At 46.2% G+C, this 14,571-nt stretch overlaps 1 protein-coding gene across 1 annotated transcript; it reads right to left on the reverse strand.

The window, feature by feature from the left end:
* Nucleotides 1-5,960: 5,960 nt before the first annotated feature.
* Nucleotides 5,961-8,047, reverse strand: LOC125521161 (cytochrome P450 709B1-like). Its single transcript, XM_048686207.1, has 2 exons — nucleotides 6,666-8,047; nucleotides 5,961-6,572 (listed from the first exon to the last, which is right to left on the reverse strand). Exons 1-2 carry the CDS (start codon nucleotides 7,998-8,000, stop codon nucleotides 6,141-6,143), a joined length of 1,767 nt encoding a protein of 588 aa, XP_048542164.1. The 5' UTR covers nucleotides 8,001-8,047; the 3' UTR covers nucleotides 5,961-6,140.
* Nucleotides 8,048-14,571: the final 6,524 nt, after the last annotated feature.

The following is a 14,571-nucleotide window of genomic DNA, read 5'->3' on the forward strand; positions in this document are numbered from 1 at the left end:
TACCATCTTATCATGCTTCCATGCCCATTTGTCCTCCCGAGTATGACAAATTGGAATCCTACAAACAGCTATGGCATCAGTAGGAATGAAGTTTTCATCAATGGTCACTTGATTCCAATCACCATTTGCCGAGTCAATTAGCTCTTCCACATGTGTGACACTATCTTCAGGCAGCCGAACCAGCGGTTTTGAAGAGAAATTGTCCGGAATCCATGGGTCATTCCACATGTCAATAGCTGATCCATCCCCCACTCGCTTAATCAGGACACTTTCCAATGCCACCCTTCCATGCAATATAGCTCGTCAAGTGTGGGAGGAATTCCTCTTCTTCCCTGTTGACATGAAGTCTCTATCATGGTAGTATCATCCCTTAAGTACTCAGGCACAAAGCGAGTCCAATTTCGTAATCAGGCGCCAGCCCTTTTTTGCAAGCAAGGCTTGATTGAATAATTGGAAGTCCCTAAAACCCATTACTCCTTCTCCCTTGGGTATAACGATTTCATCCCATTTCCTCCAATGCATCTTCCTTTTCTTCTCATCTCCACCCCACCAAAAGCGGGCAATGACTCCTGTGAGCTTCTTGCAAAACTTTTTAGACAAACGAAAGCAACTCATTGAGTATGTAGGAAAGGCTTGACAAACATATTTGATTAGTGTCTCCATTCCAGCACTACTAAGCATCCGCGGAATGCCTCCATTTACTAACTTCTTGACGTTTGACACAATATGTTCGAACTCAGCTTCATTTGATCTCCCCAAAGTAGTGGGAAGTCCAAGGTATTTCTCTACCAAGGCTTCAACAACAATACCTTGTTGGAAATATGCCCTAGAGGCAATAATATTTGTATTATTATATTTCTGTGTTCATGATTAAAGAGTTTATATTCTATGCTATAACTGCTATGATTCTGGAATACGCGATTCAGTGGAAAACTCATATGCACGTGTGGAATGATAAACTGTTAAATAAAAGATTCCTAGTCTTGCCTCTAGGACTAGCTCAAGTGTTGTTGGTGATCACATTTTCCGGATCTTAGGATATTGTTTGAAGTGTTAAACAATAGTCCTAAAACAAAATTGAGATTATGACGTTAGAAGAATGATCATATTGAATCGAACCAAATTTGTCTATTATAAATTGAGTAATACCGTCTATAATCAATTGTAATAACACATAGTGTTAACGTGTGATTTTGCTCCTTAGACCATGAGAGCTTCGTAGTCACTTCTTACCGTACGGTGGGCTTTGGGGTTGCTCAAACGTCACTTGTAACATACTGATCATAACGACAACTTACAGGTTCATCAAAAAGTTTGACAAGGGAATAGATAGCTCGAGAGTGGGATTTGCTCCTCTGACGATGGAGAGATATTCTTAGGGCCCTCTCGATGTGACTACATCCATCATCGTGTGTCCATACACAGGTGAGTGCGTCACGGGGATGCTAGAACACAACAACGAGAAAAAGGAACAAAACCGGTAATGAGGATTTAGGTATAATGAGCATGTGTTGACTTAGGAGGATACCGATGCATCCTAGGTTTTGTAAAGTATCGCGAATCAAAGGGAACATCACATAATAACCAAAGGGTCACTTGAATATCATTCGTGTGCTCATAGGGATCAATATGGACGTCCACGGTTCCGCTATCGGTCATTGAACGAAGGGGTTCCGTTCATGTCTAGGAGTTACCGAACCTACGGGTTCACAAGCTTAAGGCAATCACGATTTACTGAGTGTTAGTAGGACGGGAGTGATGAGAATATATTTGTGGAATTGTTTCATTAATATTCGAAATAGTTCTGAGAGGATCCGGAAGCGTTTCGGAGTCACCAGAAGGGTTTCAGAGAGCATCGGGTAATACCGGGTTTTACTGATAAATATATATAGGTGGAAAATATTTCCAAGGATGTTAAATTATATATAAGATGGTTTGGAAGTATTTAGAATAATTTTATATTTAATTTAATATCAATGGGTCTTAAAAGGCCAAGATGTGGAGGGCAACTTGGGTCACAAGGACCCAAGTGGGAAGGCGCCTCCCTTCCCTAAGGAAGGAGGCCGAATTGGGGTAGGGGAGGAGTCCAAATCATCCCCCACTTTGGCCGGCTCCCCAAGGAGGATTTCCCTCCTTGGTGGCAGTCCTCCCTCTGCCCTCCAATCTCTATATACTAGGTTTTTTTTTGCTCTTTTGTATATACAAGTTTTGGAGCCTCCTCTAGTTCTTCTAGTTCTAGTTGATCCTAGTTGACTAATTAGATCTAGACTAATCCTATAATCCTCATAATTAGAATCCCCATGTGGTTCTAATCTCATCCGTCTAATTCTCCGGTGACTATTAGCTCTGGATGGTGAAGCGCTGCCCGATTGTGAAGGCTGCACGCATGCAACCAAGTAGAGAGGCTGTGCTTTTGGTCTTCAGTTCGAGGTGATTGTTCGCGGGCGGTTCGTGGATCGTCCATCGACGGTTTGAGGGACTCCAAGTACGATCTACACCGACACGTTCTTCTTCCCTGCAACTCGGTGACGGTAATGATCATGATCCCAACCCATTATGCATCTTCATATTGACCTTGGGTGTGCGTAGGCATGATTTTTTTTTGTTTTCTACTACGTTTTCCAACATACCTGATGTCGTGTGATCCTCCACTTTCATCTCATTGGTGCAATTGGTACCAAAGAAGATTGCCAACTTTTCCTTATTAACCATCTGCCAAGATCCAAGTCTATAAAGCTCCAGAATCTCCTGTAACCGGTGAGCACCATCACTTGAGGCGTGTGAAAAAATTAGAAAGTTGTCAGTGAAAAGAAGGTAAGAAACCCATGGAGCATGGATGCCCACCCTAAAGCCTCGAGCCAAGTGATTTGTTCATCTGAACTTCAGCATGCTGCTAAGTCCTTCAACACATAACATGAAGAGATACAAATATATTGGACCCCCTTGGCGAATTCCCTTTGTCAGTTTGAATTGTTCAGAAAAGACTCCATTTACTCTAACCGAAAGAGTGACAGTTTCAAGCCATTATTCTATTTACCCAAGCATCCACAAAACCCATCCTTATCATAATTGCTCTTAAATACGCCCACTCGACTCGGTCGTAGGCTTTCGCCATATCAAGCTTAATGGCACAAGCTCCAGACTTACCTTTCTTCCTCTTGAGATAGTGAATACATTCATAGGCAGTGAGCACATTGTCGATGATTAAACGCCATGGTATGAATGCACTTTGTTCCTCTGAAATTATCTCTTCCAACACAGGCCTGAGCCGGAGCGTAAGAACTTTAGAGGCTATTTTATACAACACATTACAAAGAGCAATTGGTCTAAACTAAGTTAAATCTTGAGGGATTTTATCTTGAGAATAAGCACCAATATAGTACTGCTAACAAGTTGTGGCATCTCATCTCCATTTAGAAATCCCCTGATGGCGTCTCAAACCTTCCTCTTAAGAATACTCCAGTGCTTGATATGAAACCCAATAGTGAAACGATCCGGCCCAGGTGACTTGTGCGGGTGCATCATAAAGAGGGCCCGTTCAATCTCCATATCTCTACAGGCGCGCACAAACTAGCATTCATATCATCTGTAACCTTACGTTGGATCTACTTAGTCACCACCTCAGGTTTGTGTCACCTCCTGAGCAGTAAACAATTTTTTTATAAAAATGGATGGCTATGTTTTCCATACTGATTTGATCATACTCATATGTTCCGTCCTCACGACGCAAACACTTGATTTGGTTAGTGCGATGATGCTGCCGTGCTTGTGCATGGAAGAACCTTGTATTGAAGTCTCCCTCCATCAGCCATGATATCCTCGATCTTTGCCTTGCCATAGCTTCCTCTCGGGATAAAAGTTCATAAATTCTTCTCATCAAGTTCTTCTCTGAATGTGAAGGACCTGTCCTAAGTGAAACAAACCTTACATGTTCAAATTTAGCTTTCATCTCTTTAAGTTATCTACTAACTTAACCAATTTCATCTCTGCTCCACAATTCCAGTAGTGTCCTAAGATTAGCTAGCGAATTGTGAACTCCTTCCAACTATCCATCCACAATCTACCAATCTTCATTAATGATCTGATCTATATCTTTCATGAAGTGCCAAACAACATATATGCATGTTATAACCTTCCACCAAACAACATGCTGTCTGATCACTTTCCGCCAAAGCAACATGCATCAGCCAAATAGCAGCACGACCTTCCGCCATCCACACAGGGAGGAGAGGGTACATGGTGGTTTGACTCCCTAAAAGCCCTTCTTTGTTTGTCACGGGTTTGCGGGAAAACGAATGTGCGAACATGTCGCTGGACTGATACAGGACCGGGTTGGATAGCAAATTGTGTCCGGACAGCGCGGCCCGGACGCTCGCGGTAGGTTTGAGAGTCCGCTTTGGAGATGCCCTAATAAACCCTGGATGCCCTTACCTGGTGATCGTCAGCTAGGGGGTTTGCCTCCAGCGAACGATTGGTTCGCTAGAGGAGGCACCCTCGGGCGAACATTTTCGCCTGGTTAGTTTGCTGCCTCCAGCGCGACCCCGTGTTTGGGCCAGCAACCCAGTTTAACGCTTTTTTCAAAAAAATGACATCAACAAAAAAGACACTCGATTGCCATGAACTAACTTATGAAAAAAATAAGGCTACTATATAAAAAATGCCATCTCTCTAAATTTTATAAATATGCAAATGAGTATGATTTGAAAAAAGTTATATGAACTACACAAATGAAAAATGCCATGCTAAATTTTTTAAAAACTGGCATTCCTCGGGATAAAAATGTCATCTCTTAATAATAAAAATTCCATCTCTCACTAATAATAAATACCATCTCTCAATAATAGAAAATGCCATCTCTTAATAATAAAAATGCCATCTCTTAATAATAAAAATGCCATATCTTAATAATATTAAATGCCATTTCTTAATAATTTGAAAATCCCATCTCTTAATAATAAAAATGCCATCTCTTAATAATAAAAAACCCATCTCTTAATACTAAAAATGCCATATATTAATATAAAAATGCCAACTCTAATAGTAATAAATGTCATCTCCTAAAATATTAGAAATGCCATCTCTTAATAGTAAAACTGCCATCTCTTGATATAAAAGAATGCCATCTCTTAAAAATAAAAAAGTCATCTCTTACAAAAAAAATACAATCTCTTTATATCAAAATTATATCTCTTAATAATAATAAATGTTATCTCTTAAAAATTAAAATGCCATCTCTTAAAAATTAAAAATGTCATCTCTTAAAATAAAATTCCCATCTCTTGATATTAAAAAAATGTCATCTCTTAAAAATTTAAAATGCCAACTCTTAAAATAAAAATTCCATCTCTTGATATTAAAAAAATGCCATCTCTTCAAATAAAAATTCCATCTCTTAATATAAAAAAATGCCATGTCTTAATATAAAAATACCATCTCTTAAATAAATAAAGATGACATCCTTTATAAAAAAATAACAATGCCATCTCTTAATATTAACAAAATACCATTTCTTAGTAAAAAATGCAATCTCTTAAATAAATAAAAATGCCATCTCTTACAATAATAATAGTAAAAAACACCTTTAACACCTAGGCGAAGGGGTGCGCTGCTAGCCAATGGGCTTGCTCTAGTACTTTGAATATATGGTTCGCCGGCGTTTCCCTTATAGCGAACGGGTTTGCGAATCCGACGCGGCAAGGATCCTGCTGCAGGATTTGTGCAAACAAAATCGATGGGAGATGGAGGGGTCGCTGTGAAATCCCTCTCGGCTGACGGTGGCTAAAACCTTTGTAATTAGTTTAAATAGTGTGGGTGATCTTAAATCTACATGATTACTTTAATCAGTGTGGGTGATTAGTTTAATCCTGGCTGGTAAACCTTTATGATTAGTTTAATTAGAGTGAGGATAAACCTTTTTCTTTTTAGCTGGAGTGAGGATAAACCTTGGCAAAATTTGTCAATCAGAGAGAGGACTAGGAGAAACCTCAATGAGCAGTACTTATAGAAACACCTCACAGTGTTCTGCTCACAAATGCTACAGGTATACGTAGTGAAGATACAAGCCCACAGTTCAAAACCCAAAACCAAAAAGATACAAGCCCACTCATGTACTTATTTTGTACTTCAAAGAGGCAGCTGCTCTACTGACCCAGGAGCTTGAGCAGCACGGGGAGGCCGCACTTGGGCTGCAGCGTCAGGAACTCGGCCGGCGCGTGCACGTACTCCGGCGCCACCTCGAACTCGAACCGGCGCAGGATCACCGCGAGCGTCGCCTTGGCCTCCAGCATCGCGAAGTCCTGCCCGATGCACGACCGCGGGCCGGCGGAGAAGGCCAGCATCGCGCTCGGGTGCTTCGCGGCTCTGCCCACGCCGTTCTGAAACCGGTCCGGCTTGAACTCGCCGGCGTCCGCGCCCCACACCTCCTCGTCCCGGTGCATGATCGCCATCGGGATCATGGTGGTCGTGCCCTTGGGGATCTTCACGCCGCCGAGCTCCGTGTCCGCCCTCGTCTCCCTCGCGATCATGATCACTGCGCCGTAGAGCCTCAGCGTCTCGTACAGCACCATCGTCGTCTGCCATCATCGATCACAGGTGAAGTGCGTGTCACTCGTCGTTGTGGACTGTGCATTAAGTGGGTCAGAATGATGGGATAGGCAGGGGCTTACCAGCTTGAGCTTGTTGAGCGCGTCGCCGTGCAGCGGCGTCCCCGTGCCGCCGCACTCTCGGAGGACCTCCTCCCTCAGCTTCTGCTGCCATTCCGGGTGCGTGCCGAGGAGGAAGATGGCCCAGGTAAGGAGGTGCGAGGTTGTGTCGTGCCCGGCGAAGAAGAAGGTCTTGCACTCGTCGATGATCTCGTCCATGCTAATGGCGGCCGCCTTCTGCCCGCCGGCGCCGGCCGACGAGTTGGCCTCGAGCATCAGGCCAAGCAAGTCGTTGCCGTAGCCTTTGGCCTCCTTGGCGGCGGCCTGCCGCTCGCGGATGATCGCCATGAGCGTGCCGCGCACCTTGCCCGTGAGCTGCCGCCGCCGCTGGTTGGTCTTGGTGGGGAGGTACTCGAGGCCCGGGACGCGGACGTTGTTCATGGTGGAGAAGGCGATGTACTGGAGCTCCCGCTGCGCCACGAACACCTCCTTCCCCTCCCTGTAGCTGCTCCCGAACGCCGTGTGCGAGATCACGTCGGCGGTCAGCTCCACGAACTGCTGCCCGACGTCGTCCACCCTCGCCACGCCGCCGTCGCTCGCCGCGGCGAGCGCCTCCCACGGCCGGACCATGTCCCCCGCGCACTCCGCCATCGTCCTGGTCATCATCTTGAGCTTGTCCATGGTGAACGCCGGGTGCACGATGCGGCGGTGGCGCGCCCAGTCGTCGCCGTCGGAGAAGACGAGGCCCTTGCCCAGCAGGGCCAGGAAGTTGGGCCCCGGGTTGGGCTTGCCGTACAGCCCGGTCTTGTTGGACAGGATCTGCTTCACCATGTCGTGGTCGCCGACGCAGAGCGACGGCGTATACCCCGACCACGAGAGGAAAACCTTACCGTAGGACGCCACCCACGCCTTGTACTGCGGCATCACGCGCGCGATGATGTCGTGGGAGCCGAGGTCGAGCACGTCGTCGGCCGTCGCCGCGCGCATCGCCATGACCTCCTCGTTGTTGCCGACGAAGAACCGGTACGCCGGCCCGCGGATCCCCTGCCGCCTGAACGCCCTCGCGACGGCGTAGGGGCGCCACACCAGGTGCACCGCCGCCTTCCACAGCGTGGTTGCCAGCACCACGGCGAGCGAAGCCAGGACCAGCCCTGCAGCGGGCGCCATAGCCACCATGGCGTGCGACGATCGATCGGTGCAGCTCAGCTCTCGGGAAATGGTTGATGTGCTGATGATTGTGTCCATGCGCGCACGTATATATATATAATAAGTACGTATGATGTTGCTGCACTGGTCGATTGGGGGCTTGCGTTTGTAGGTTTCGGGGGCGGCCGGCGATCTCGCGTAGGCAGCTAGCATGGTTGTCGCCGATGACCGCGATCGGTTGTGCAACCCGGCATGGTTGTCTGTTTGCTAGATCATGGTGCGGTGTTTGGTGACGAATTGGCGCCGCTTGGCAACGTTCTTGCAGGGTGTTTCATGAGCTCATGGATGACGTGCAGACTTCTGTAAATGAAAAAACAGGGAGTAAACACCGTAGCGCAAGCCACAGACTAATAAAGTACCGATAGCTTAGGCACGAGGGTCCACCACGCAGGAAAGCTCTAAGGCGACAAGAGGCGATTGCATGGTGATTGTCCACCTGTGCTAGGGTTAGGGTTTTGGCTTGCGGGGGTGGTGGGTCTACAATGGTGGCTAGGGAGGTGAGGGCGCAACCCTAGACACGGACTGGTGGTGTTTCTCTTCCGCTAGGGGTAGAGCTGATGGCGCAGAAAGCAATAGGAAAGACGACTAGGGTTTCGGAGAAGATGGGGATCTTCATCGGCGGCGGTGGCTACTCCAATGAAACAAGCCAAACCCACCGCGACGGTGGGCGGGGAGGCGATCCAAAAGAAAGCGGCGACTATGATAGGCCCTGCATTTGTGATGTCAGGAGCTACAAACCAGAGGAGGACAACGACCCCAGCCATGGCGGCTGAGGCCTTGGCCTCCAATAAGAAGAACGTGGAGACTGCAACAGGGGGATTTGCGCGTACGCCGGCGCGCAAGGTGGGAGAATCTGCTAGTCGAGGCTCTTCCAAATCCCCGGTGGAAAGCAAGACTCCAGACCAAACGTTGAGTCTTTCGGCAAGACTGGGTGGTATGGTTTTGATGGACAAGGAAGCAGAGGGGTTTGTGTTTGCTGAGCCAGAAAAGATATTTCCAAAGAATTAAAGGTGGTCGACAGTGTGGGAAAGGTGTTCTTGACAAGGCCAATGATAATGAGTGTTGTGGAAAAACAATGTAGAGGGCATGGCGATTGCACAGAGAGGCCAAGTTTAGAGAGCTTGGCTCAAACACTTTTGAAGTTCACTTTGGCAGTGAGGGGGATTGGAGACACATGATGAACAATGCGTCGTGGCTGTATGATTTCAGTGTCCTGATTCTGAAAGAGTATGAAGGAAACACCAGACCTTTGGAGATGGTCTTTGACAAGGTGGACGTTTGGGTTCGAGTGGATGGTTTACCCCATGACAAAAGAACTAAAGCTTTTGGTAAAGCACTTGGCAACTAGCTAGGTAAAATTGTGCGAGTGGATGCTGATAAAGATGGGGTTGCACAAGGACAGTACCTTAGGGTTCGGGCGAAAATTCATGTTTATGAACCCTTGGTGAGAGGCTTTTATCTTAAGACCTCACCGGAAGATAAGATGGGTACTTGGTTTGACTTTTACTATGAAAAGGTGCCACATTTTTGCTTTGACCGTGGTCCTCCTATAGACTCCACCTCGTAGTGGGGAGGGTGGCTAAGAGCGTCGCCTGGCAGGAATAGCAATACAAAAGGAGGGTCATAGGGGCAGGCAGGAAGCAATAACAACAGTCAGGGAAGCGGACGTACAGGCGAGAGTGACCCGAGGCATCAGGCAAACAAGATGAACAGGGAAGTTCCAACAAAGCGTAATCTACTGGCCGAGTTTTCAAACTCAACTAGACCACGCACTAGCGTTGGCGCCAAAGCTAGTAGGGGAGAAGTAACTAGCCCTCTTAAAGATAAGGTGAGATATGAGAATCAGAAGGACTATAAACCGAGGCAAGGATTAGACAGAGGCGTGAAAGGGAGCTAGTGGCTCTTGGGACCAAAATTGAGAGAGGAAAGGGAAAGATAGTGCTCATGCTACTTTTGATCATATAGCAGATCATCAAAGAGGAGATGAGATCAGATATGGTACAAGACATGAGGATACAAATAGGAGGAAGAGGGGTACTTTTAATAGGAAACTAAGGCAGGAATATAGGGCAATTCATCATGAAAAGACACAACCAGGGTTTGAATTTGAAGGACACAAGAGGGGTTTGAGGTAGTATTGGGTGGTGAAAGATGATCCGGATAAGCAGACTTCTAACAATGCCTTTATTCATGACATGAGGTAGAAAATGTCTAAAGTGTTTGATCGCATATCTGAAAACATGGATACATCGGTGGACCCCGAAGTGTGGGGCCGCCAGTCGCCATGAATATTCTGGCGTGGAACTATTGAAGGTTGGGGTTGGACTCGACATTTGGCGATTTAAGGGACCTGATACAGTCATAGAACCCAGCGGTGGTTATTTCCGAAACAAAAAAGAAGGCGAGAGCAATGGAGAGACTCAAATGCAGCTTGGGTTTTAGGAGTGGTGTGGCCGTGGATTGTCAGGGTTTGAGTGATGGATTAGCTTTGTGGTGGAGAGAAATTGTGCAGGTAAAGGTGAGGCCTTAGTGCCAATACTTCATTGAAGTAGAGGTGGCTTGGGAGTGTAACATCCCAAATTTTCAATTTGGAATGTTATACATAGGTCATTAATGCATATCATATTTTACTGCATTTTTGCTTTGCGATCCTCAAAATTCTAAGCAACTCAAGGACCCACGAAGAGAGTTGGGGATTTCACATTTTTCATATTTGAATTTTATCAAATATCAAAACAAGGATCATTTTAGTTTTAATTATTTTCCTCCCCGAAAATATTTCCAATTAAAATATATGAGAGGAGATAATATGACTTCTCCAAAATAAATGAAATATCAGAGAAAAAAATATTAAAATCAAATATGTCATTTTATTTGGATTTTTGTTGCTATTTTATTTGAATTAGGAAAAATATGCATTTTTCAAAATTGCATTAGAGGCCTAAATAAATGTTCACTTTGTCCGCAATATTATTAGAGGCCGTGAAAATTTATTTCAGGATTTTTGGACTTTGTTTAGTATTTATTTTAGTTGTTTTTCCACGTCAGGATTTATTTTTAAAAAAATCCGAACCGACCTAATGGGCCGTGTCCGTCCAGGACACTGCGCCTGGAGGCCTTTAAAGCCCGCCCGAGCCGGCCGCCCCAGCCCACCCAGCGTCGTGCCCCGCCCCGTCCGCCTAACCCTAGCGCCGCCGTCGCCTCGCGCCGCCCGCGCCGCCGCCGCCTCGCCCCGCCGCCTCGCGCCACCCGCGCCGCGCCGCTGCTGTGCCACCGCCTCGCACCGCCGCCCTGCTACCGCCGCGTTGGATCTCGCCGAGCCGCCGCCGTTGACCGTTGACCGGTCGGTTTTCTTCGGTTAACCCCGGTTTTCTTTTTTTCGAAAAACCCTAGATCAGTTTTGTTCGGTTTTTCTTCGGTTTAGTTAAATAGCGGACGTTCGTCCATACGTTCGTTTTAACGAATGCTGTTCGTCAGTTAGCTGCACACAACAAACGTTCGTTCGTTAGCCTATTCATCTCGTTTTATTTTCTAGGGTTTTTCCGTGATTATTTTCGATCACGATTCCTGCCCTAATCTTCGTTTTAGTTTATGTTTTCGCTCGTTTATCCAAATCAGGTGAAACAGGCGCCTAGATCTTCGTCTCGAAGCCCTCTTTCTGTTTAACCAACTTGAACAAGATTTTGGTACTGTAAAATTTGACTTTAGTGCAGATTAGTAATCGGATCTTGTTTCTTTCGTAGTTTGAGTTTCGTTGCTCCGTTTGATTTGATTCTTTTTGCAAACCAGAGTTCTTCAGTTGAACTTTCTGGTTAGATCTTCTTATTCGAAGTTTTCCCTTTGCATCTTTTCTTGTTTGCTTATGTATGCTATTGTTTGTTTGCGATAGAATTCCTGGAGTGCGGAGCGTGCTACTACGAGTCTTTAGCATTTGCAGATCGTCAACAAGGCAAGTAACACATTGATCATACTCTTTCATACCCAGTTTTTATGCATTAGTGTCAATCCTCAAACATTGCATGAGTAGGATCTCTTAACATGTGGGTTTTGGGAAGTAGATAATGACGTAGAACCTATTACCCTTTTTATTATGAAACCCTTGGGAGTTACTTCTACGTTTTGCTTATATTGCCATGCTATGCTCGTAGACGTGGTTTGGGTTTGAGAGTATCCATGAAGATGTGAGTTTGTTAATTAACGGTTCAACTTAAGGTGGCAACTTTAATACACATCTGGGTGGATTGCTTATGGGCACTTGGGGTTATACCAGTGTTGTCCTAGGAGATCCCGGGGTTATACCGTGTGATTCTCCTATGGTCCGCCACCCAGGCTCAAAGGGATCATAAGATTGTTCATGCTTGAAACTTTCGTGTGCAGCCACAAGCTATTATGGGCTCTAGCATAGTTGAGTAAGTTGCGTGACCTCTTCCAGTGGTAGACTAGCAGATGTAGGGGATGTAGGTTGGTACGGTCTACCCGGGGTTAGAGTTAATGCTTCTGAAAGACTGTGTCTCGGTCATCCGTTTCTCAAACACCATGTAGTGCGAGAAATCCAACGGAGGAGATCGAGTCTTGTGGGAAAAGTGCGCAAACCTCTGCAAAGTGTACACTTTAGGATCACTCTTCTCTACTCATTTCTGACTCATCTCCATTTTCTACCCTTTAGGATGGCGGACTCAAGGAACAAGTTTACACAGCCGAATGAAGACACCCCGTTTGGACAACACTTGAAGGAAGTCACTAGGTACCTAAACATTGGAATACCAAGCTTCACCGGGACCTACACCGCCACACTAGCAGAAGAGGAACGTTGGATGATTCGAGTTCAAGTTCCAGGAAGGACATTCATGCCAGTCACTGAGCCCATAGAGTTTTCCTTTGATGCACCAACTTGGAGTCTAGGAAAGAGCATGGCAGCCCACATCGCCATGGGACGCATCGCCGAAGTTTACCACAAGGAGCTTAAGGACACTATCTACCAGATATGTGGACGCCGAGATGAGCAATGGGAGATGATCAGCACCAGGAAGGACGGGTCCATTGCAGCATTCATCCAGGAGTTAAACCATCACATACGTCGCCAGGAGAACCAGATGTGCGCAAGCATGATAGATTTGAAGAAGGCGATGACCAGGATCACAGAGCTAGAAGAGGAACTCAAGTCTACACGCAATGTATATGAGGAGGAAATGGCGATACATGTGGAGATGAATGACGACCTGACGAGGAAGCTAGGAGTTTTTATGGGAGACCCCACGCTAAGAGGAGAAGACGACTAACCCAAGGAGATTCGTTCTGAAGATTACATCATCATTGACGACACCGACTCCGACCCCGATGGTAGTGATGATGACTATGAAGACAAAGCTGGAGCGGATATCATGGAGTCTTCCACCGATCAAAATTTCTAGTGGACCACCATATGGTCAGTAGTGTTCCCCCATGTATATAAAATAGTTCGAGCACTGTAACGATAGCTAGATCGATTGTATGCCCTTGCTTGCTTGATTGAGTGATATGATATGATTGTGTTTGTCTCATGTGCATATGGGTAGTGCTTTCTCCTTAGACCTCATTCTATTCTAATCTCTTCCCTCTAAACCCATCAGATGCCTCCAAGACGTGACCCCGGATTTGTCTTCCCACTGGAGCTCACTCAGTTGATCCAGCAGCAGAATGCCTTGATGCAGTTGTTAGTTCAGAACCAAGGCAACAACAACAACAACAACCACCCTCTGCCACCACCTCCAGTTGACAACTTAGCCCGTTTTCTGAGGTTACAGCCGCCGGTGTTTTCCAGTAGCACCGTTCCCATAGTTGCGGATGACTGGCTACGCAGGCTTGGAAGGGAGTTAACCACTACTGGTTGCACAGATGCTGAGAAGGTGCGTTTTGCCGCACACCAATTGGATGGACCCGCAGCCGCATGGTGGGAGAATTACACAACCACTTTTCCTATAGCAAATATCAGTTGGGAGTAGTTTCAGCAAGCTTTCCGCACAACCCATGTCTCATCTGGAGCTATGAGCATGAAGAATCGCGAGTTTCGCAACTTGCGCCAGGGGAATCGTACTGTAGCTCAGTACGTGGATGAGTTTAGTAAGTTATCTCGCTATGCCCCAGATGATGTGGCCACGGATGCCGCGAAGTAGGAGAAGTTTATGGAAGGGCTGAATGATGAGATGAGCATGAAGTTAATGATGGCAACATTCAACAAATACCAGGAGTTGGTCGATAAGGCTCTTATGATCGAAGGGAAGCATCAACAGATTGAGAGCCGCAAGAGGAAGTATGGACAAGGGAAGTACAATACAGGAGCATCACAGAATCCTCGTTTTACCCCGAACTCGGGAGGATACACCCATAACCATGGAGGCCACACTCACAATGGAGGAAGTTCTCATAACCACAGTGGCCCCAAGAATGGAAACAGAAATGGAGCAGGCAGCAATCAGAACCGCTCTAACCCAGCCACACCCGCCAGGAAGGACCAGAGTCACATTACCTGTTTCAAGTGCGGGAAGACTGGGCACTACTCCAATGATTATCCAGAGTTGAAGAATGGCAATGGTAATGGAAGCTCGGGGAAGAAGCCCAACCCTTTCAATAGGGGACAAGTGAACTACGTGAACGTGGAGGAGATTGAAGAGCAGCCAGATGCAGTGATCGATAAGTTTTTGGTTAAGTCATTTACTGCTCTCATTCTTTTTGATACTGGTGCATC

Source organism: Triticum urartu, chromosome 7 (genome assembly GCF_003073215.2).
Source record: "Triticum urartu cultivar G1812 chromosome 7, Tu2.1, whole genome shotgun sequence".
Taxonomy (NCBI): Eukaryota; Viridiplantae; Streptophyta; class Magnoliopsida; order Poales; family Poaceae; genus Triticum; species Triticum urartu.

Coding starts and splice junctions, on each gene's coding strand:
- LOC125521161 (XM_048686207.1), bottom strand. CDS start 8,000: ATGCTAGCTGCCTACGCGAGATCGCCGGCCGCCCCCGAAACCTACAAA. Junction 6,573..6,665: donor CGCTCAACAAGCTCAAGCTG/GTAAGCCCCTGC, acceptor CGATGATGGCAG/ACGACGATGGTGCTGTACGA.